Source organism: Pseudophryne corroboree, chromosome 2 (assembly GCF_028390025.1).
Source record: "Pseudophryne corroboree isolate aPseCor3 chromosome 2, aPseCor3.hap2, whole genome shotgun sequence".
Taxonomy (NCBI): domain Eukaryota; kingdom Metazoa; phylum Chordata; class Amphibia; order Anura; family Myobatrachidae; genus Pseudophryne; species Pseudophryne corroboree.
Genome location: NC_086445.1, coordinates 894,623,458 through 894,648,590, shown reverse-complemented (window position 1 = coordinate 894,648,590; position 25,133 = coordinate 894,623,458). Strand labels below are relative to the sequence as shown.

At 46.7% G+C, this 25,133-nt stretch overlaps 1 protein-coding gene across 6 annotated transcripts in view; it reads right to left on the bottom strand.

The window, feature by feature from the left end:
- Nucleotides 1–14,650: 14,650 nt before the first annotated feature.
- EXO5 (exonuclease 5) overlaps nucleotides 14,651–25,133 on the bottom strand; it is a 289,903-nt gene continuing 279,420 nt past the window's right edge. For 5 of the 6 annotated variants that reach the window (XM_063956019.1, XM_063956022.1, XM_063956021.1 and 2 more), the window contains one exon: nucleotides 14,651–15,320. In XM_063956019.1, the coding sequence (XP_063812089.1) occupies nucleotides 14,853–15,320 (468 nt within the window). In that variant the 3' untranslated portion in view covers nucleotides 14,651–14,852. The remainder of the gene's footprint in view (nucleotides 15,321–25,133) is intronic. The other variant, XR_010241521.1, reaches the window with a different exon arrangement.

Sequence of the window (25,133 nt, the reverse complement as noted above, 5' to 3'; positions counted from 1 at the left end):
ATTGTTCTCAATGCATATTGTTCTAGGATTTAGATATAAATATTTAACAAACAATAAGTGTCTGCAAAAGATTATAAAATGTTATTGTTTAGGAACCATGACTCCCAATTAAGGTGTAAATTTACTAAGGTCTGAGTTGTTTTTTTTAGAACTGGCAATGTTGCTCATAGCAATCTAATTCTACTTAACATTTATCTAGCTGCATCTGGAAAATAATAAATAAAATCTGATTGGTTGCTATGGCCAACAACACCAGTTCTAAAAAAAAACACCCACCTTAGTAAATTTACCACCAAGTGTTGCTCTACAAATGTAATACGATTTCACAGGGAATAAGGGACATTACACGGAGAACGGTCATATAATTATACTGTTGTTGTATTAGAATTTTGCAGATCTAGTACTTAACGCCATGCGTCCCACCAGACACGTTTGTTCTGCATACGCATCTTATTTGCATCTCTAATGAAGCTAAAATACAATGCACAAGTGCCATGGACAATGGTGCTGTCACTGCATGCAACTGCTGTGTGCACTCATACGCTAACCTGGGTAAGGAAAACAAAAGACAGGACAGATACAAATTACAAAAATACTAGGACAGGGCAATTCAAACCAAAAGAGGACATGGGTCATGAAAAAAAAATGTTGGAATATTAAAAAAATTAATTTTCCAGTGCACCAGTCAGTCTATAGTAGTTAAAAAATGGGTTGGTTATACCCCTTTCACATCGCACAAATAATAAGATTTTACTCACCGGTAAATCTATTTCTCGTAGTCCGTAGTGGATGCTGGGAACTCTGAAAGGACCATGGGGAATAGCGGCTCCGCAGGAGTTTGGGCACAACTAAAAGAAAGCTTTTAGACTACCTGGTGTGCACTGGCTCCTCCCACTATGACCCTCCTCCAAGCCTCAGTTAGGATACTGTGCCCGGAAGAGCTGACACAATAAGGAAGGATTTTGAATCCCGGGTAAGACTCATACCAGCCACACCAATCACACCGTATAACACGTGATACCATATCCAGTTAACAGTATGAAACATAACTGAGCTTCTCAACAGATGGCTCATAACAATAACCCGTTAGTGAACAAAAACTATGTACAATTACTGCATACAATCCGCACTTGGGACGGGCGCCCAGCATCCACTACGGACTACGAGAAATAGATTTACCGGTGAGTAAAATCTTATTTTCTCTGACGTCCTAGTGGATGCTGGGAACTCCGAAAGGACCATGGGGATTATACCAAAGCTCCCAAACGGGCGGGAGAGTGCGGATGACTCTGCAGCACCGAATGAGAGAACTCAAGGTCCTCCTCAGCCAGGGTATCAAATTTGTAGAATTTTGCAAACGTGTTTGCCCCTGACCAAGTAGCAGCTCGGCAAAGTTGTAAAGCCGAGACCCCTCGGGCAGCCGCCCAAGATGAGCCCACCTTCCTTGTAGAATGGGCTTTAACTGATTTAGGATGTGGCAGTCCAGCCGCAGAATGCGCCAGCTGAATTGTGCTACAAATCCAGCGAGCAATAGTCTGCTTAGAAGCAGGATCACCCAGTTTGTTGGGTGCATACAGGATAAATAGCGAGTCAGTTTTCCTGACTCCAGCCGTCCTGGAAACATACATTTTCAAGGCCCTGACTACGTCCAGCAACTTGGAATCCTCCAAGTCGCTAGTAGCCGCAGGCACTACAATAGGTTGGTTCAAGTGAAAAGCTGATACCACCTTAGGGAGAAACTGGGGACGAGTCCTCAATTCTGCCCTATCCATATGGAAAATCAGATAAGGGCTTTTAAATGACAAAGCCGCCAATTCTGATACACGCCTGGCCGAAGCCAAGGCCAATAACATGACCACTTTCCACGTGAGATATTTTAGATCCACGGTCTTTAGTGGCTCAAACCAATGTGATTTTAGGAAATTCAACACCACGTTGAGATCCCAGGGTGCCACTGGAGGTACAAAAGGGGGCTGAATATGCAGCACTCCTTTTACAAATGTCTGAACTTCAGGTAGTGAAGCTAGTTCTTTTTGGAAGAAAATCGACAGAGCCGATATCTGCACCTTAATGGAGCCTAATTTTAGGCCCATAGTCACTCCTGCCTGTAGGAAGTGCAGAAATCGACCCAGCTGAAATTCCTCTGTTGGGGCCTTATTGGCCTCACACCAAGCAACATATTTCCGCCATATGCGGTGATAATGCTTTACAGTTACATCTTTCCTGGCTTTAATCAGCGTAGGAATGACATCCTCCGGAATGCCCTTTTCCTTTAGGATCCGGTGTTCAACCGCCATGCCGTCAAACGCAGCCGCGGTAAGTCTTGGAACAGACAGGGCCCCTGCTGCAGCAGGTCCTGTCTGAGCGGCAGAGGCCATGGGTCCTCTGAGATCATCTCTTGAAGTTCCGGGTACCACGCTCTTCTTGGCCAATCCGGAACCACGAGTATTGTCCTTACTCCTCATTTTCTTATTATTCTCAATACCTTTGGTATGAGAGGCAGAGTAGGGAACACATAAACCGACTGGTACACCCAAGGTGTCACTAGAGCGTCCACCGCTATCGCCTGAGGGTCCCTTGACCTGGCGCAATATCTCTCTAGTTTTTTGTTTAGGCGGGACGCCATCATGTCCACCTGTGGTTTTTCCCACTGGTTTACAATCATTTGAAAGACTTCTGGATGAAGTCCCCACTCTCCCGGGTGGAAGTCGTGCCTGCTGAGGAAGTCTGCTTCCCAGTTGTCCACTCCCGGAATGAACACTGCTGACAGTGCTAGCACATGATTTTCCGCCCATCGGAGAATCCTTGTGGCTTCTGCCATTGCCGTCCTGCTTCTTGTGCCGCCCTGTCGGTTTACATGGGCGACCGCCGTGATGTTGTCTGACTGGATCAGTACCGGCTGGTGTAGAAGCAGGGGTTTTGCCTGACTTAGGGCATTGTAAATGGCCCTCAGTTCTAGAATATTTATGTGTAGGGAAGTCTCCTGACTCGACCATAGTCCTTGGAAGTTTCTTCCCTGTGTGACTGCCCCCCAGCCTCGAAGGCTGGCATCCGTGGTCACCAGGACCCAGTCCTGTATGCCGAATCTGCGGCCCTCTAGAAGATGAGCACTCTGCAGCCACCACAGCAGAGACACCCTGGTTCTTGGAGACAGGGTTATTAGCCGATGCAACTGAAGATGCGATCCGGACCATTGGTCCAACAGGTCCCACTGAAAGATTCTGGCATGGAACCTGCCGAAAGGAATTGCTTCGTAAGAAGCCACCATCTTTCCCAGGACTCGCGTGCAGTGATGCACCGACACCTGTTTTGGTTTCAGGAGGTTTCTGACTAGAGACGACAGCTCCATGGCTTTTTCCTCTGGGAGAAACACTTTTTTCTGGACTGTGTCCAGAATCATTCCCAGGAACAGTAGACGTGTCTTCGGAACCAGCTGTGACTTTGGAATATTTAGAATCCAACCGTGCTGGTGTAGCACCTCCTGAGATAGTGCTACTCCTACCAACAACTGCTCCTTGGATCTCGCCTTTATTAGGAGATCGTCCAAGTATGGGATAATTAAAACTCCCTTTTTTCGAAGGAGTATCATCATTTCCGCCATTACCTTGGTAAACACCCTCGGTGCCGTGGACAGACCAAACCAGGAATTGGTAATGGCAATTCTGTACCGCAAATCTGAGGTACTCCTGGTGAGGATGGTAAATGGGGACATGCAGGTAAGCATCCTTGATGTCCAGGGATACCATGTAATCCCCCTCATCTAGACTTGCAATAACCGCCCTGAGCGATTCCATCTTGAACTTGAATTTTTTTATGTATGTGTTCAAGGATTTCAAATTTAAAATGGGTCTCACCGAACCGTCCGGTTTCGGTACCACAAACAGTGTGGAATAGTAACCCCGTCCTTGTTGAAGTAGGGGCACCTTGACTATCACGCGCTGGGAATACAGCTTGTGAATTGCCTCTAGCACAGCCTCCCTGTCCGAGGGAGTTGCTGGCAAGGCTGATTTGAGGAAACGGCGGGGGGGAGACGCCTCGAATTCCAGCTTGTACCCCTAAGATACTACTTGAAAGATCCAGGGATCCACCTGTGAGCGAGCCCACTGATCGCTGAAATTTTGGAGGCGGCCCCCACCGTACCTGGCTCCGCCTGTGGAGCCCCACCGTCATGCGGCGGACTTGGAAGAAGCGGGGGAGGACTTTTGCTCCTGGGAACTAGCTGTTTGTTGCAGCCTTTTTCCCCTACCTCTGCCTCTGGACAGAAAGGACCCGCCTTTTCCTCGCCTGTTTTTCTGGGTCCGAAAGGACTGTACCTGATAAAACGGCGCTTTTTTAGGCTATGAGGGAACATGGGGTAAAAATGCTGACTTCCCAGCTGTCGCTGTGGAAACGAGGTCCGAGAGACCATCCCCGAATAACTCCTCACCCTTATAAGGCAAAACTTCCATGTGCCTTTTGGAATCTGCATCCCCTGTCCACTGCCGGGTCCATAAGCCTCTCCTAGCAGAAATGGACAATGCACTTATTTTAGATGCCAGCCGGCAGACCTCCCTCTGTGCATCTCTCATGTATAAGACTGAGTCTTTTATATGCTCTATGGTTAGCAGAATAGTGTCCCTGTCAAGGGTGTCAATATTTTCTGACAGGGATTCTGACCACGCAGCGGCAGCACTGCACATCCATGCTGACGCAATAGCTGGCCTAAGTATAATGCCTGTGTGTGTATATATAGACTTCAGGATCGCCTCCTGTTTTCTATCCGCAGGCTCCTTCAGGGCGGCCGTATCCGGAGACGGAAGTGCCACCTTTTTAGACAAACGTGTGAGCGCTTTATCCACCCTAGGAGGTGTTTCCCAACGTGCCCTATCCTCTGGCGGGAAAGGGAACGCCATTAGTAATTTTTTTGAGATTATCAATCTTTTATCAGGGAAAGCCCACGCTTCTTCACACACTTCATTTAATTCTTCAGATGGGGGAAAAACTACGGGTAGTTTTTTCTCCCCAAACATAATACCCTTTTTTGTGGTACCTGGGTTTAAATCTGAAATGTGTAACACCTCTTTCATTGCCTCAATCATGCAGCAAATGGCCTTAGTGGACATTAGATTAGACTCATCGTCGTCGACACTGGTATCAGTATCCGTGTCGACAACTGGGTCTGCCATCTGAGGTAGCGGGCGTTTTAGAGCCCCTGATGGCCTTTGAGACACCTGGGCAGGCACAAGCTGAGAAGCCGGCTGTCCCGCATTTGACATGTCGTCAAATTTTGTGTGTAAGGAGTCGACACTTGCACGTAATTCCTTCCATAAAACCATCCACTCAGGTGTCTGCCCCGCAGGGGGTGACATCACTTCTACAGGCATCTGCTCCGCCTCCACATAATTTTCCTCCTCAAACATGTCGACACAGCCATACCGACACACCGCACACACACCGGGAATGCTCTAAACAGAGGACAGGACCCCACAGAAGCCCTTTGGGGAGACAGAGAGAGAGTATGCCAGCACACACCAGAGCGCTATATACTGCAGGGACTAACTGAATTATGTCCCGTATAGCTGCTATAATATTTACTGCGCCTAAATTTAGTGCCCCCCCTCTTTTTTACCCTTTTTCTGTAGTGTAGACTGCAGGGGAGAGCCAGGGAGCTTCCTTCCAGCGGAACTGTGAGGGAAAAATGGCGCCAGTGTGCTGAGGGGGATAGCTCCGCCCCTTTTTCGCAGACTATTCTCCCGCTTTTTTAAGGATTCTGGCAGGGGTAATTATCACATATATAGCCTCTGGGGCTATATATTGTGATTGTTTTGCCAGCCAAGGTGTTTTTATTGCTGCTCAGGGCGCCCCCCCCCAGCGCCCTGCACCCTCAGTGACCGGAGTGTGAAGTGTGTATGAGAAGCAATGGCGCACAGCTGCAGTGCTGTGCGCTACCTTGGAGAAGACAGAAGTCTTCATGCCGCCGATTTTCCGGACTTCTTCTTGCTTCTGGCTCTGTAAGGGGGACGGCGGCGCGGCTCCGGGACCGAACACCAAGGCCAGTTCCATGCGGTCGGTCCCTCTGGAGCTAATGGTGTCCAGTAGCCTAAGAAGCCCAAGCTAGCTGCAAGCAGGTAGGTTCGCTTCTTCTCCCCTTAGTCCCTCGTTGCAGTGAGCCTGTTGCCAGCAGGTCTCACTGTAAAATAAAAAACCTAAAATATACTTTCTTCTAAGAGCTCAGGAGAGCCCCTAGTGTGCATCCAGCTCGGCCGGGCACAAAAATCTAACTGAGGCTTGGAGGAGGGTCATAGTGGGAGGAGCCAGTGCACACCAGGTAGTCTAAAAGCTTTCTTTTAGTTGTGCCCAGACTCCTGCGGAGCCGCTATTCCCCATGGTCCTTTCGGAGTTCCCAGCATCCACTAGGACGTTAGAGAAAACCCGGTATCGACACGGCATATTGCCGTGTCAACACGGGTCAGTGTGCGATGTGAAAGCACTTTTGGCGAAATAGCGGGTCGCCTGACCCGGTAATTCAACCTGGTATGAAAGAAGGATTATACCCGGGTTGAATACCGGGTCAGGTGCAGTGTGAATGGGAGCCGCGTCGATGCGACACGGTTCCCATTCACAGCATAGGGAGAGGCGGCGCAGGAGATGAGCTCATCTCCCAGCGCCGCCTCCACCCCCGCCCCTGCTGCGCCCCCCCGCTGCTATGACAACCGACCCGGTATATTGCCGGGTCGGAAAGCCAGCAGAGGGGAGCAAATGCAGGATCCCACCCGGTAAGGACACATTTCTTTTACCGGGTGGTATCCGGCATTTGCGATCTGAATGCGGTATAAGTGTGTCACATGACATGCTGCCATTTTGTCTTATTTCAGTAATGGCTACCAGGCATCAGGCAGACACTGTCTGTGACGTCTGATTATCTATTGCTGTTTTCTGAAAACAAAGGTAAAAAACTTGGATTATTGTAGTCTATAACAAAAGTTGAGGACATGTACTGTCAGAAATTATATGTTGATAATCAGTGTTTCATTTTATATTAGTGAAAGAGTTAAAACAAAGATGATGAGATATGGTACCCACCTGAAAACATTGTTAGAAATGTAAATGACCCTGTACCAGTTAATTCAAGGGGCCTTTTTTCATTTCCTGATTAATGTATTTTGATGGTTACGTCCGTGATGATTTTCGGGTTACGTCCATTACACATACATTCCATTAAATATTGTCAAGGTAATAAGAATGACTTTCCTGAAAATTGTACTAAAACAATCTGTGTGGTTTAAGCTTTATTGTAAAAAAAGTATATAGAAGACATGTATTTTATGTCAGAAATTACCATGTCCTATACCGGCTACATCCTTTACAGTTAAACAATGTATTTATTTACAGCAGACAACAATGGTGAGGCTTGTACACACTTCATATTTTTATTCACCAGTGGTAGATACAATTTGCTTCTTTTTGTGCATTTTAAATTTGAAGCAATCCAGATGTTTATTTAAAAAAACTTTACAACAATATTATTGGAGACATACAAAATATGAAAAAATAAATACATATATATTGAATTTATCTAAAAGCACAAAAAATTATGAATACATTACAGCAGTGGTTTCCAGTCTTGGTCCTCAAGGAACCGTAATGGTTCATGTTTTAAGGACATCCCATGCTTGAGCACAGAATGAAAGAGGTACTAAAAAAAGTCACCTGTGCTCAAGCATGGAGATCCTTAAAACCTGGACCGTTAGGGTGCCTTGAGGACAGAGCTTGGGAACCACTGCACAAGAGACTAGAAATGTAAGGAACTATATGAAAATATAGTAGTAACTTATAAAAATATAAGACAATACATAATATGGACCAGTGGCTCCTAATCGGTGCCTCACTGCACTTGCAGGGGTGCCCTGGGTTGGTGGTCCAGGACCAATTCAAATTATTTATAGTTAATGTAATAGGCAATACCAGTGCTTGTGGCTTCCAATTATAAAACATGTGGACAAACAGAAGTGAATCTTGTCCCTTACCATATCACTGAACCCAAAGATGACATAATTATTTACTTAATTTAATATATTTTTCTGAATTTCTCAATATAAAATGGTTGGCCTGAGGGTGCAGTAAAAAAAATTATAGGGTGCAGTGATTCAAAAAGTTTGGGATCCACTGATATAGACCATACAGCTAAAAACAGGATTTTGGTACTTGCCAGATAAATACTTTCCTTTGAATCCACATGGGGCATGGAGTACTCTTCGGATATGGATGGGGCGTTAGCAGGGATAGGCACATTTAAATATTTAAATTAGTAACCCTCCACCTCCCCCATGCTCCCAAGATACCTCAGAGTTTTATTTACCGAGCTAAACAGGAGCGAAAGAGAGGATGTACAATGGAGAATTACATATAACATTACGGACAACTACAAAGTTGACACGACAATAGAGAACAATCACCTTAACATCTGAACAAGTCGGTGAGAATGTGTTACCATATGATTTACTGAATTTACCACAAGTTAGGTGAAACTGCTCTGGGTGGGCGTCCAGTGCCCCCTGTGGATTCAAAGAAAAGGATTTATCTGGTAAATACCAAAATCCTATTTTCATTTTCATCCATTAGGGGTCACTGGCGTACTCTTGGGACGTACCAAAGAGTCCCCCCTGGGCGGGAGAGCTGGTTGGAACCTGTAACACCAGACGGCTAAAGCTAGATGCTGATGCCGCAAACGTATCAAACTTGTAAAAGCGCACAAACGTGTGCTCTGATGACAATGTAGCGCTGTGTCGTACAAGCTTCACGACCTGCTGTCCATGACGTTCCCACAGAACGTCTGGAATGTGCTGAAACAGATGCAGGTGGTTGTAGACTAGAATGAAAGTAAGCTTGACGAATGGTCAGCTTAATCCATCTAGCCAAGGTCTGTTTGGAAGCTGGCCATCCTATCTTGACTGCATCACAGAGAACAATGTATACGTTTTACGTACTGTTGATGTTCGGGCTACATAAACGCAAAGTGCGCGCACCACAACAAAAGTAGCCGGAGTTCCTGAACCTTCTTAAAAAACAGGAACTACGATTGGTTGATTGATATGAAAAGAAGATACTACCTTTCGTCCGAAGTTCCGCTCTGTCATCATGAAACACCAGACACTGTGGTTGCATGACAACGCACCTAACTCTGAAACATGTCTTGCCGAAGCTAAGGCTAAAAGAAAAACTGTTTTCCAAGTTAGAAACTTAACATCCACTTGTTGTAAGAATTCAAAAACTGAAGACAGCAAAAAATGTAAAACTAGATTCAAGTCCCATTGAGCTGTAGGTGGTATAAATGGAGGTTGAACTCTAAGGACACCTTGCAGGAAAGTGTGAACTGTTGGCAAAAGAGCTAAATGCCTTTGAAAGAATATTGACAAGGCAGAGACCTACACCTTTAGTGTAGTTAAACGTAGTCCTCCATCTAACCCCGTCTGTAAAAATAGCAAAAGACGGGATAACTTGAAAGAAGATGTCGGAAACTTCCAAGCTTCACACCAACCTATATAAGATCGCCAAATCCTGTGATAATGAGCTGCTGTAACTGGCTTCCTAGCACATTAACATGGTTGGTATAACCGACTCTGGAATGCCCTCTCATCTTAAGAGAGCGGTTTCAACACCCAGTCAAATGCAGCTGCGCTAAAATCGGGGTAAAGGAACGGACCCTGTTGTAGTAGGTATGGACGTAGTGGAAGTGCCACGGATCATCCGCGAGTAGACTGTAGAGAACCGAGAACCACGCTCTCCGAGGTCAATGAGGCGCCACTAGTATGACGGTCGTGGATTCTCTTTTGATACGCTTTAGCAACCGAGGAAGCGGTGGAAACAGATACATGAGGATGTACGGCCACGCTATTGTGAGAGCATCCACTGCCACTGCCTTTGGATCTCGTTCTGGACACATACTGGGGCGTTTGATGATTTTGGCGAGATACCATTAGATCCAACTGTGGGTAACCCCACCGCTGGACCAACATTTGGAACACCTCTGGATTTAAACCCTTTTCTCCTGGATTAAAATCCTGAAGGCCGAGATGATCTTTTTCCCAGCTCTCCACTCCTGGAATGAACACTGCCAACAATATCACTTGGTGATGCTCATCCAAATTCAGGATTCAATAAACTTCTTGCATGGCCATGCGACTTCAAGTCCCTCCTTGTTTGTTGATGTATGCGACTGCTGTCGCATTGTCTGACTGAACCTGAACAGTCAGACTGGAGCAAGTGAACTGTCTGTTGCAGCACGTTGTAAATTGACCTGAGTTCCAGGACATTTATTGACCGTAATCTCTCTCGGTCTGACCATAGACCCTGAAGCTGACAATGAAGGACTACTGCTCCTTAACCTCTGAGACTTGCGTCCGTCATCAAAATGATCCAATTCCAGACTCTGAACCTTTTTCCTGTGGTGATATTGTGTATGTGGAGCCACCAGAGTAGTGATACTCTGGCCCTTGGAGACAACCGCACCATCTGATGAATTTGTAGATGAGAGCCTGACCACTGTGCGAGAAGATCCAGTTGAAAAGGATGTGAGTGAAATCTTTCGACCTGGAGTGCTTCGAAAGACGCCACCGTCTTTCCTAAAAGTCGAATGCACAAATTCACAGAGACTGTCCGTGGTTTGAGCACTAACTGTACCAGATGACAAATACTTTGTGCTATCTGTTCTGGCAGGTAAATTTATTGATCCACCATATCCAGAACCATTCCTTGGAATTGAATTAATTGACACGGAACCAGGCTTGATTTCTTGAAGTTGACAATCCCACCATACTGAACTAGTACATTGTACGTTAGTAAGGCATGTTGAAGGAGTATTTGTTGAGACGGAGCTTAATGAGGTCGTCTAAGTACGGAACTATTATCACTCCCAGGGATCTGAGATGAGCTATCATCACAGACATCACCTTTGTGAATACCCGAGGCACTGATGAGAGGCTAAACGGTAGTGCCTGAAATTGATAATGGTTTTGTTGTACTGCAAACCTAAAAGTACACCTGAAGCGGCGGCCAAATTGTAATGTGCAAGTACGCATCCTTGAGATCTAGCGAAACCATGAATTCCTGTGGTTCTAAACCTGCAATCACTGACCGCAGGGATTCCATCTAGAATCTGTAGTAAGTGACGTACTGATTGAGCCCCATTAGGTTTAATTTCAGTCTGACCGAGCCGTCCGGCTTTGGTACTACAAAAAGATTGGAATAATAACCTTGACCCTGTTGGTGAACTGGAACTTGAATCAAAACTGCTGAATCTACGAGAGCTTGAATCACAGTCTGCAGAACCACCTTTTTGTCTCCTGACACAGGCAGACCTGTCTTGAAAAACCGCATTGGTGGTAGACAATCGAACTCTATTTTGTAACCTGTGAACACTAAATTGCAGATCCACCCATCTGTGGATGTGTGAAACCATGCCAAGTGAAACGTTTGAAGGCGTGCTCCCACAACTGAAGATCCGAGATGGCCTGAAAGCCCGTCATGCCACTGGCTTGTAGCGGACTTAGTGTCCTGACGACGGTTAGTGGTTTGTTGAAAACCACGTCCTCTACCACGTCTACTCTGTATGGTTGTTCCTCTAGCACTGCCTCGAAAGGACTAAGGTCTAAAATATTTGAAAGCTGGTCCAGTGTATTTCCTTTTAGGAATTAGTGCGGGCAATGGCAGGAAAACAGACTTTCCCCCAGTAGCCTGAGAAATCCATTTGTCCAATTCAGGACCAAATAACATATCGCCAGTGTAAGGCAGCAACGCTTCTATTCCTCGTTTTGACTCTGCCTCGGCCTGCCAAGAACGCAGCCAAAGCGCCTGTCGGGCCGCAACTAGTGAAGCTGAAAGCCGAGAACTAACCTGGCCGACGCCCATAGAAGCCGTACCTAAATACTCAGCCGATTCACAGATGTGATCAGCAAGAAGTACAAGCTGGTCTAAGGGAAGATCCTGTTGAAGGCCCAACTCGAGCTGTGTTGCCCATGCAACTACAGCCTTGTTAACCCAAACTCCAACTAAAGCAGGTATAAGCAACACCCCTACTGCTGTATACATTAACTTTAGTATAGCTTCTAGCTTACGCGCTAACAGGTCTTTAAGCGTCGTTGCAGCTGGGACTGGAATGGTTAACTTCTTTGAAAGTTTTGAAACTGAAGAATCCACTGTTGGTGGATTTTCCCATTTAGTTGTCATAGACTCTGGGAACGGGTAGTTAGACAGAAACCGCCAAGGCATAGAAAACAGTTTATCTCGATTTTTCCATGCTTCAGTTAACTGCTTATTAAGAGAATCTGAATAAGGAAAAAACACAGTTGCCCTGTTTTTTTAGCAAATAAAACCTCATCATTTGATAGAGGTTCCTCAGTCTCAGTAAACTTTTTGCACCTGGTGTACTACCCTGATGAGATTATCAATGGCCGGGCTATCAATAACCTCACTATCTGTCTCCTGGCCCAATTCACCTGCCTCTTGTTCTTCCTGAGACAGAAGGTCTGGCATTGAATCGTCAGAATACAACACTGCTGAAACCGGTAAATTATGAGACAAACGATGACTACCGTTAGGAACGGAGCTATACCTGGACTTTTGCAAACTCTGCAAAGTCCTTGACATACAGTATCCTGAGCCAACTCTGGCAGCTCAGGCGATATTAACCTAGAATCAGACCTACCCACCTTAGATTTTCACGCAGCGGCCAGCTCTGGTTTTAACTCAGTCATCACACCTGCCATCATCACCCAAGGAGGATAAGTGTAGAGGTTCATATTTGGACCCTTATTTGCAAGACACACTGTGCAAGTGGAAATTCCATCAGGTAACACACCCTTACAGACATTGCAGACAAGCTGCTTTTTTGAGTTTCCATTAGCTTTACTCATAATACACACAGACAGACAGGTATATAGTGAAACACAAGTTCCCACGACTCAGTAAAAAAATGTAACTTAAGTGTGTAAAAGTCAGAAGTCCATAGCACCTGAAACAAAGATTGTGAAATATGTGCTTCACTAAAATACCTACTAACACCTCTGCACCCACCAGTGGCTGTATGTTGTAGAACCGAGCAAATTCCTGTAGAAAAAAAACCAGGATGGCGTCCAGCCATGTGTGTGTGTGTGTGTGTGTGTGTATGTATATATATATATATATATATATATATATATATATATATATATATATATATATATATATATATATATATATATATATAATTTTTTTTTTAAATACAGTCATAAACCGTTTAATAGCCTGTTCTATCGCATAGAAATGCTAAATAGTAAGCACATAGGTGGTCATTGCGAGTTGATCGCAACCAGTAACTTTTTGCTGCTGGTGCGATCAACTAATCCCCGCCTATGGGGGAGTGTATTTTAGCTTAGCAGGGCTGCGTTGGCTTGTGCAGCCCTGCTTAGCTAAAAAAGTTTTGTGCTGTTGAAGAGTAAGGCTGGATCTACTCACCCTGTGCGACGGATCCAGCGACGTTCCTCCCGGCTTTGACGTCAAGACATCCGCCCTCCGTTTGCCTGGACACGCCTGCGTTCGGACGACCACTCCTCGAAAACGGCATCCAACGGTGAGTATCCGCCCCGGAACGCCTCTCCACTGTCAATCTTCTTGCGATCTGCGCTGCGTCTTCTTTTTTCGCTGTGCGCGCCGTTGCCTGGCGACGGCCGTCGCCAGGCAACAGTTCCGACCCGTTCGCACCGCAGTGAAGAACCGCTGTATGCAAACCGGCCGTAATGACCCCTATTGTCCATGACTGGCCCTTATGGTGAAGGAGCCGCCGGACCTGGGCTGCTATCATACCTGCCCCCACCTCCCAGTTCACAGAGTGCAGTGATCCGCGGTTAGTGAGCAGGAAGCTGAGCGCCGGCGGCTCGAATTAAGCGGCGGTCGCTGGATGCCCCGGCTAGCTGGATACATAAGCCAAGTGCCAGCGGTTTTAACAAAGCGGTGGCCGCTAGACACCCTGCTGAGTGCGCCAACAGCGGTGGCCGCTAGACGCCCTGCTGAGTGCGCTAACTGCGGCTGGACATCCCGGCTAGCATGTACAAGAGCCGGGATACCGGAGTTCTAAATGCGGATGCTGCAGGATGCCCCAGCTAGCCGGAAGGGAGCCGGGCGCTTACATAATTCCCCCTGCAGCGGTACATAGGAGACTGGGAACAGGGAAGCCGGCACAGGCACATAGGGAGCCTGGGGAAAGGGAACCCGGGCGCTGACCGCGTACAGCACTGAGCTGTGGCAGCGTCCTATACACGTTAGACCCCTTACATAAACCCTACGACCGCTCTTACCTCTGCTGGCGGAATCTGGAGACGGACGGGGCTTCTCTGTTAGGAACCGACCTGCTCCCTGCAGCCAAAGCTGTGCATTCGGTCTATGGCGGGGCTTCTTAACCAAGTGCCAAGAAGCCGTTTGGCGCTGCTAGCTGCGCACACACAGACCCGGACCCACGCTTCTTGAAAAGCTGGGAAGGGCTGTGTTTAGTGTAAAAAGAAAAATATTAAGAATAAAAATTAAAAATGAAGACTGGAGTCTTCAAGACGTGCTTTTTCCCTGTGAGGCACAAAAAAACCCCACTGAGGTGTCTTGGGAGTATGGAGCGGGTGGAGGGTTACTAATTTAAATATTTAAATGTGCCTATCCCTGCTAACACCCTGTCCATGTCCCAAAAGTACTCCAGTGACCCCTAGTGGATGAAAAAGAATTTAAAAGCAATATCCTTGTGGAAATTGGACAACGTAGTGTAAGGCCCACGGAATTAGCATCAAAATCTGATATTCTTTGTGGAAGGAGATAGCAAAATTAGTGTTATGTTATTATCTAAAGAATGATCATTATTTCCATTTCTTGCTTTGGGTGCACAAATGCATGTTATTAGACTTCTGACTCCTCCACTCACAGGTGCTGGCATAGTCACACATTGTGCACTTCCAGGCATCTTCTATATCCACTCCTTGGACTTCTCTTAGTCCCTTCCAAAAGGATAAGTAAAACTTTAATTGTTCCATTATATTCTCCTTTTCAAAGCTTACCACATCATATCCTAACAAGGAACCATCCCTTTGATAGCAATATTCCAGTTTCAAGCTATCAATCACAGGCAAATCAGAAAATGTGAGGTTCAGACACGTCAACTCCAAGACATCCCTGAAGGTAGACACAGTTAGCCCGGATTTAGTAGCATGCTCCATCACTTGAGGTCCCAGCTCTTGCTCTGGCCTTAACTTCAACTGCTGAATGAAAACGTCTGGCTGCAGAACTCCGCTCACCATGCCATCAAATAACAGCTTGTAAAGGGACACCTGTAAGACACATTATCATGTACAAGAGAACATACAACTGTCAAAGTCGAAAAATATTGCAGTACACACAGATGGCCTCCGTGCGTGTACTTGTTCTGCTGTGCGTGCGCATATTCGCAATTTGCGTATGGTCGCTCCCGCGGTCCTGCGCATTAGCGCGTGGTATGAGTATTTACGGTAGAGTTTGTGAACGCATGGAAAAGCCATCAAAACACATTACATATTTAATCCAAATAGTGCACAATGTACACATAGTCTCCCCGCACCACATCAGCAAGTTACAACAGTTTAAATGGTATCAGAACAAAGGGATTCACCTTTACAGGATAGGAGGGGACAGAACAAGGTTATAAGGTGGTGTTTGGTATCCAGCTGTAGGGTATTTTAAGGGTAATATTCCGGTGTTGGTTTGCTGAAGATCGCACATTCCTGCGAATAGTTATGTGCAGGAACAGAATATAGATATAAACTGTATTTACTGTACATTAGGTATGCGGCGGGAACCCAGAGGAGACCACCCACAAGTGCATCTTGAACAGACATCGCCCACCTATTCAAACCAACGTATGACCTCTCCTGTACTGTAAATGACAATCCCTGTGTCCAATGGACAAAGATTACAGTATCCATTGTGTTAAGTTTTGGAAGATTGTATAAAAAGAGCCAGCTGCAGGCCTGGTCACACAAGACTCTCAAAGTTATCTATCTAGATGACCGGTGGACCAGACTGGGTAGCGCGGCGAAATCCAAACAAGCATGTACCATTGACTGTAGCCATTATTCTTTTGTATTGTATTGCTTTGTTATTGTAAACCCCCTTTCAGTAATAATATGTTGTGGTGTCGGAACCCGGCAGTTTAATTACAATCTGGTGTCGTGTCTTCCTTTCCCTGCTAAGGTTTAAAGTGTGTTACTATCGCATGCATAGCTGTTAAGGGTTTACGGTGCATCTTTGGGTGTGTACGCGCTGCGTGTACTTTGTACAGCCAGCGCAGCGTTTATACGCAAAGTCCGTACACGGTACGGGACTCTGTACGCTAATGGTGTAATAAGTACGTAGGTTGTGGATTAAGTATAGCGGCCGCAGCGGCATCATTTAAAGTGTATGAAATGTCTTTTTAAAGTGTTGCTTTTAGTCCTATATGTAAAATAAGAATTTACTCACCGGTAATTCTATTTCTCGTAGTCCGTAGTGGATACTGGGAACTCCGTAAGGACCATGGGGAATAGCGGCTCCGCAGGAGTCTGGGCACAACTAAAAGAAAGCTTTTAGACTACCTGGTGTGCACTGGCTCCTCCCACTATGACCCTCCTCCAAGCCTCAGTTAGGATACTGTGCCCGGAAGAGCTGACACAATAAGGAAGGATTTTGAATCCCGGGTAAGACTCATACCAGCCACACCGTATAACTCGTGATACCATAACCAGTTAACAGTATGAAATTTAACTGAGCCTCTCAACAGATGGCTCATAACAATAACCCTTTTGTGAACAACAACTATGTACAAGTATTGCAGACAATCCGCACTTGGGACGGGCGCCCAGCATCCACTACGGACTACGAGAAATAGAATTACCGGTGAGTAAATTCTTATTTTCTCTGACATCCTAGTGGATGCTGGGAACTCCGTAAGGACCATGGGGATTATACCAAAGCTCCCAAACGGGCGGGAGAGTGCGGATGACTCTGCAGCACCGAATGAGAGAACTCAAGGTCCTCCTCAGCCAGGGTATCAAATTTGTAGAATTTTGCAAACGTGTTTGCCCCTGACCAAGTAGCAGCTCGGCAAAGTTGTAAAGCCGAGACCCCTCGGGCAGCCGCCCAAGATGAGCCCACCTTCCTTGTAGAATGGGCTTTTACTGATTTAGGATGCGGCAGTCCAGCCGCAGAATGCACCAGCTGAATTGTGCTACAAATCCAGCGAGCAATAGTCTGCTTAGAAGCAGGAGCACCCAGTTTGTTGGGTGCATACAGGATAAATAGCGAGTCAGTTTTCCTGACTCCAGCCGTCCTGGAAACATAAATTTTCAAGGCCCTGACTACGTCCAGTAACTTGGAATCCTCCAAGTCGCTAGCAGCCGCAGGCACTACAATAGGTTGGTTCAAGTGAAAAGCAGATACCACCTTAGGGAGAAACTGGGGACGAGTCCTCAATTCTGCCCTATCCATATGGAAAATCAGATAAGGACTTTTAAATGACAAAGCCGCCAATTCTGATACACGCCTAGCCGAAGCCAAGGCCAATAACATGACCACTTTCCACGTGAGATATTTTAGATCCACGGTCTTTAGTGGCTCAAACCAATGTGATTTTAGGAAATTCAACACCACGTTGAGATCCCAGGGTGCCACTGGAGGCACAAAGGGGGGCTGGATATGCAGCACTCCTTTACAAATGTCTGAACTTCAGGTAGTGAAGCTAGTTCTTTTTGGAAAAAAAAAAATCGACAGAGCCGATATCTGTACCTTAATGGAACCTAATTTTAGGCCCATAGTCACTCCTGCCTGTAGGAAGTGCAGAAATCGACCCAGCTGAAATTCCTCTGTTGGGGCCTTATTGGCCTCACACCAAGCAACATATTTCCGCCATATGCGGTGATAATGTTTAACCGTTACATCTTTCCTGGCTTTAATCAGCGTAGGAATGACATCCTCCGGAATGCCCTTTTCCTTTAGGATCCGGCGTTCAACCACCATGCCGTCAAACGCAGCCGCGGTAAGTCTTGGAATAGACAGGGCCCCTGCTGCAGCAGGTCCTGTCTGAGCGGCAGAGGCCATAGGTCCTCTGAGATCATCTCTTGAAGTTCCGGGTACCAAGCTCTTCTTGGCCAATCCGGAACCACGAGTATTGTCCTTACTCCTCGTTTTCTTATTATTCTCAGTACCTTTGGTATGAGAGGCAGAGGAGGGAACACATAAACTGACTGGTTCTCTCCAGTTTTTTGTTTAGGCGGGACGCCATCATGTCCACCTGTGGCCGTTCCCAACGATTTACAATCAGTGTGAAGACTTCTGGATGAAGTCCCCACTCTCCCGGGTGGAGGTCGTGCCTGCTGAGGAAGTCTGCTTCCCAGTTGTCCACTCCCGGAATGAACACTGCTGACAGTGCTAGCACGTGATTTTCCGCCCATCGGAGAATCCTTGTCGCTTCTGCCATTGCCGTCCTGCTTCTTGTGCCGCCCTGTCGGTTTACATGGGCGACCGCCGTGATGTTGTCTGACTGGATCAGTACCGGCTGGTGTAGAAGCAGGGGTTTTGCCTGACTTAGCGCATTGTAAATGGCCCTTAGTTCTAGAATATTTATGTGCAAGGAAGTCTCCTGACTCGACCATAGTCCTTGGAAGTTTCTTCACTGAGTGACTGCCCCCCAGCCTCGAAGGCTGGCATCCGTGGTTACCAGGACCCAGTCCTGTATGCCAAATCTGCGGCCCTCTAGGAGATGAGCACTCTGCAGCCACCACAGCAGAGACACCCTGGTTCTTGGAGACAGGGTTATTAGCCGATGCATCTGAAGATGCGATCCGGACCATTGGTCCAATAGGTCCCACTGAAAGATTCTGGCATGGAACCTGCCGAAAGGAATTGCTTCGTAAGAAGCCACCATCTTTCCCAGGACTCGCGTGCAGTGATGCACCGACACCTGTTTTGGTTTCAGGAGGTCTCTGACTAGAGATGACAGCTCCTTGGCTTTCTCCTCCGGGAGAAACACTTTTTTCTGGACTGTGTCCAAAATCATTCCCAGGAACAGTAGACGTGTCGTTGGAACCAGCTGTGACTTTGGAATATTCAGAATCCAACCGTGCTGGTGTAGCACCTCCTGAGATAGTGCTACTCCTACCAACAACTGCTCCCTGGATGTCGCCTTTATTAGGAGATCGTCCGAATACGGGATAATTAAAACTCCCTTTTTTCGAAGGAGTATCATCATTTCCGCCATTACCTTGGTAAACACCCTCGGTGCCGTGGACAGTCCAAACGGCAGCGTCTGGAATTGGTAATGGCAATTTTGTACCGCAAATCTGAGGTACTCCTGGTGAGGATGATAAATGGGGACATGCAGGTAAGCATCCTTGATGTCCAGGGATACCATGTAATCCCCCTCGTCCAGGCTTGCAATAACCGCCCTGAGCGATTCTATCTTGAACTTGAACTTTTTTATGTATGTGTTCAAGGATTTCAAATTTAAAATGGGTCTCACCGAACCGTCCGGTTTCGGTGCCACAAAAAGTGTGGAATAGTAACCCCGTCCTTGTTGAAGTAGGGGCACCTTGACTATCACCTGCTGGGAATACAGCTTGTGAATTGCCTCTAGCACAGCCTCCCTGCCTGAGGGAGTCGTTGGCAAGGCAGATTTGAGGAAACGGCGGGGGGGGAGACGCCTCGAATTCCAGTTTGTACCCCTGAGATACTACTTGCAAGATCCAGGGATCCACCTGTGAGCGAGCCCACTGATGGCTGAAATTTTTGAGGCGGCCCCCCACCGTACCTGGCTCCGCCTGTGGAGCCCCACCGTCATGCGGTGGACTTGGAAGAAGCGGGGGAGGACTTTTGCTCCTGGGAACCTGCTGTTTGTTGCAGCCTTTTTCCCCTACCTCTGCCTCTGGACAGAAAGGACCCGCCTTTTCCTCGCCTGTTTCTCTGGGTCCGAAAGGACTGTACTTGATAAAACGGCGCTTTTTTAGGCTGTGAGTGAACCTGGGGTAAAAATGCTGATTTCCCAGCTGTCGCTGTGGAAACTAGGTCTGAGAGACCATCCCCGAATAACTCCTCACCCTTATAAGGCAAAACTTCCATGTGCCTTTTGGAATCTGCATCCCCTGTCCACTGCCGAGTCCATGAGCCTCTCCTAGCAGAAATGGACAATGCACTTATTTTAGATGCTAGCCGGCAGATCTCCCTCTGTGCATCTCTCATGTATAAGATTGAGTCTTTTATATGCTCTATGGTTAGGAGAACAGTGTCCCTGTCTAGGGTGTCAATATTTTCTGACATACTTGACAGGGAATCTGACCATGCCGCGGCAGCACTGCACATCCATGCTGACGCAATAGCTGGTCTAAGTATAATGCCCGAGTGTGTATATACAGACTTCAGGATCGCCTCCTGCTTTCTATCCGCAGGCTCCTTTAGGGCGGCCGTATCCGGAGACGGAAGTGCCACCTTTTTAGACAAACGTGTGAGCGCTTTATCCACCCTAGGAGGTGTTTCCCAACGTGCCCTATCCTCTGGCGGGAAAGGGAACGCCATTAGTAATTTTTTTGAGATTATCAATCTTTTATCAGGGAAAGCCCACGCTTCTTCACACACTTCATTTAATTCTTCAGATGGGGGAAAAACTACGGGTAGTTTTTTCTCCCCAAACATAATACCCTTTTTTGTGGTACCTGGGTTTAAATCTGAAATGTGTAACACCTCTTTCATTGCCTCAATCATGCAGCGAATGGCCTTAGTGGACATTAGATTAGACTCATCGTCGTCGACACTGGTATCAGTATCCGTGTCGACAACTGGGTCTGCCATCTGAGGTAGCGGGCGTTTTAGAGCCCCTGATAGCCTTTGAGACACCTGGGCAGGCACGAGCTGAGAAGCCGGCTGTCCCGCATTTGGCATGTCGTCAAATTTTTTGTGTAAGGAGTCGACACTTGCACGTAATTCCTTCCATAAAACCATCCACTCAGGTGTCTGCCCCGCAGGGGGTGACATCACTTCTATGGGCATCTGCTCCGCCTCCACATAATTTTCCTCATCAAACATGTCGACACAGCCGTACCGACACACCGCACACACACCGGGAATGCTCTAACAGAGGACAGGACCCCACAGAAGCCCTTTGGGGAGAGAGAGTATGCCAGCACACACCAGAGCGCTATTTAATGCAGGGACTAACTGAATTATGTCCCGTATAGCTGCTATAATATTTACTGCGCCTAAATTTAGTGCCCCCCCTCTCTTTTTTACCCTTTTCTGTAGTGTAGACTGCAGGGGAGAGCCAGGGAGCTTCCTTCCAGCGGAACTGTGAGGGAAAAATGGCGCCAGTGTGCTGAGAGAGATAGCTCTGCCCCTTTTTCGCGGACTTTTCTCCCGCTTTTTTAAGGATTCTGGCAGGGGTAATTATTACATATATAGCCTCTGGGGCTATAAATTGTGATTGTTTTGCCAGCCAAGGTGTTTTTATTGCTGCTCAGGGCGCCCCCCCCCCAGCGCCCTGCACCCTCAGTGACCGGAGTGTGAAGTGTGTATGAGGAGCAATGGCGCACAGCTGCAGTGCTGTGCGCTACCTTGGTGAAGACCGAAGTCTTCATGCCGCCGATTTTCCGGACTTCTTCTTGCTTCTGGCACTGTAAGGGGGACGGCGGCGCGGCTCCTGGACCAAGGCCAGTTCCATGCGGTCGATCCCTCTGGAGCTAATGGTGTCCAGTAGCCTAAGAAGCCCAAGCTAGCTGCAAGCAGGTAGGTTTGCTTCTTCTCCCCTTAGTCCCTCGTTGCAGTGAGCCTGTTGCCAGCAGGTCTCACTGTAAAATAAAAAAACTAAATTATACTTTCTTTCTAAGAGCTCAGGAGAGCCCCTAGTGTGCATCCAGCTCGGCCGGGCACAAAAATCTAACCGAGGCTTGGAGGAGGGTCATAGTGGGAGGAGCCAGTGCACACCAGGTAGTCTAAAAGCTTTCTTTTAGTTGTGCCCAGACTCCTGCGGAGCCGCTATAACTTACGGAGTTCCCAGCATCCACTAGGACGTCAGAGAAATCAGCGTTTACAATTGGGGGCTCATCCGATTTTCCACATACTCACAGCCTAACAGGTCATAGCAGACTTAATCTATCAGCAAAAGGGTGGACAGAAAGTATCCTACGTAACCTTTTCTTGGTCTATGGATACACTGAAAACCCTACTTGTGTGCTGATTAGATGACGTCTGCTCTGTATGGTTTGCAGAGGTGCTGGTAGAACCCGTAAAACAACAGGAAAAAAGCTATTTAAAAATCTGTGAATTTTTTTTTGACGCCAAAAAGCGTACACAAAAGACACCCATACTTTGCATACCCTCTCACATTGTTGCCATAAGACTAAAACTTTTGTTTAAGCTGTATTGCCTCTGGGGTAAAGCTGCCTATCTGAATGAATTAAAATTTTCTGTACAGAAAAACCAAAGTGTATTTGAGTGAGCGAACGTAGGAGTGAGTAGATATTGAACCCAGAGAATTCGGGATCCTGTAGTGTGGTACATCAAGTGGAGGCTTGGTGGCGTGAGGCGGCTGACTCACGTTAGTATAAGGTTTAATACGCAAATCGTGAGGAGATTTGCAGAGGAGCGCAATAGGGAATTGTGCATTGTGTAGTATTGAAGTAAAAAGGTTTTTTGTTACGCTCCGAGCTGAGAGTCACAGTTTGTACATTGACCCGTGGTTGTACGGCAGATAGGTAACAAGTACCTATACGCTGTGCGATTGGACCGCGCGTTTGTGGGTGCGATAGATAGTGCAACTTGATACCCTTTTTACGAGCTTTTTGAGTAGAATCGCAGTATCATTAGCGCTGTATAGAGCATACGCAAGCGTGATTTGTGTATAAGTGTATAGGGAGTTTTCGCTGGTCTCTCTCAGGAAAATCTCCAGCGGCAGATATTTACTGGAAAAGTTAAGTCACTCCTAACACTTCCAGTAAATAGAAACTAGATAGGGCCTCACTGGGTACGCGGTGTTCACTATTGGAGTGAGTCGTGGTACTCAGCGGAGAAGGAGCGAGTGAAAGCGCTAGGTGTCTTTAACCGTCTATCTGCGGTGTGCATTGGGGATTGCGTTTATTGGCAAAAAGTTTGCGATGGGATCCAATTGCACAAGCAGTGGGCGTTTAGTAGCTAGGGTTCAGGCTGAAGAAGTGGGACCGAAAAGGTCAGAATTGCAACCGAGAGGGTCAGCAAGGTTTATTATGTGTGAAAAGTATGGTTCACACACGGGGGCTTTTTGCAATGAATGGTTATGTATGACTGACAAAGATAGGGTACCATTCCCTAAGGTGAGCAGCTTTGAACCGGAGGTATTGCAGAACTTAAGGATTAGGATATGTCTGATAAAATCCATAAAACAAAGGATTAGACATACAGATTGTTTAAACTTATGGCAGCAAGAGGGGGATGTGCAAAGGGAATTAGCTCGCGCGGCAGGTTCCAAACCTAGCGGGAAAACAATGGCGACCACACCACCACCACCATATATTGTTGGGGAGAATGTGGCTACAAGCAATGGTGCATTGGTACAGGATAGGAATGTGATTGATAAATGTACTAACGCTAACCCTTGCTAGCTGTATCCCATTTAAAATTTTCCTCAGGATTGTGAGCAGGAAGATGATCCCAGCACGATATCGGCACTCTCTCTAGCAGCCACCATACAAGATACTCAAGTGGGCACGGCCCAACCATCAAGAGTTGTTGCAAGGCCCACTAGCGGAGGGATAAGATAGGTCGTGTCCACAGGTAAGTATGGTACCATACATTATGCAGAAACTATAGCTCGCCACATTGTACAATCAAACCAGAAGGATGTAATTGAATTAAATCCTGTCAGGGTAATTGCAGTCCCCAACGGGAAAACTGACAATCAGGGAGTAACTCCCATCAGGAACATTGCCATGCATTGTCCCTGGTCCAGGGCAGAGTTAAGGTCAATTATGTCTGAATTTCCCGATCCCAGGTAAGATCTAGTCGGATGCCAGAGATTCATTAAAGAGTTAGGTAACGCCCATGAGCCTACAAATAAAGATTGGCGAACAGTGCTACGAGTGTGTTTACCCTCAAATATTGACATCACGAAATTTATAGCAGACAGTAAGTTAGATGCAGAAGTACCTCTCACTGATGAATACAATCAGGAGAATGTACGGCAAATCAATCTGCAATTAGGAGTATATTTCCCTCCTGTTGTCAAATGGAATAAAATTTTCTCCATAAGACAAAAGGAAGGTGAAACGGCATCCGAATATTTCCATCGGGCACTGCAGGAAATGTCTAGATACACTGTGATCGAGGACATTAAAGATAATGCGCATCACAGGGAGGTAGCTGTTACTGTATTAATGGACGGATTAAAGGAGGCATTAAGAACAAGGGTACAAACCTCTCTACCTAACTGGAGAGGTATCTCGGTGGCTGCATTGAGAGAGTCCGCTATCGAGCACGACCGGAACATCAGTAAGCACAGGGAGTCTCAGGGGGATAAGCTGATGACAGCGAGTATAAATGCTCTTACAACAAAACCACATCAGCCAAAACCCCAGACCCCTGATGGTAAGCCACGTGTAGTAAAACGTTATAATTGTCAGAAGGAAGGACATTTTGCAAAGGATTGTAGGAATAAAAAGGTACACACAACGTATACCGACCCCCTAGACTAGAATACGAACCACACTACAATTCACATAATTGGGATCAGGGACCATATAGAAGAGATTATGAGCCACATAGAGGGGAAACAAGGAGGTACCCACCAAGAAGAGATTGGCAGACCTCCGAAAATTCTCAGCTACCCCCCTCACATATCGTAGCTGCCAATGCACTGCGAGAGGATACCCATACACAATAGGGGTTGGGCCACACCTGTAGTCTGCAGCCAGTGAAGTTGATTGCTAGCCTTGGTAGTGAACCTGAGGTCACGGTTGATGTAGCTGGTGTACCATTACCATTTCTTACAGATACAGGGGCGGCCAGGTCAGTGTTGAATTCCACATCAGGTATAAAGACCACGGGAAAAATGATTCGAGCAATGGGAGTAACAGTAACGGTGCAACAATACCCTTTGAGTAGACCTGCAGAGATTA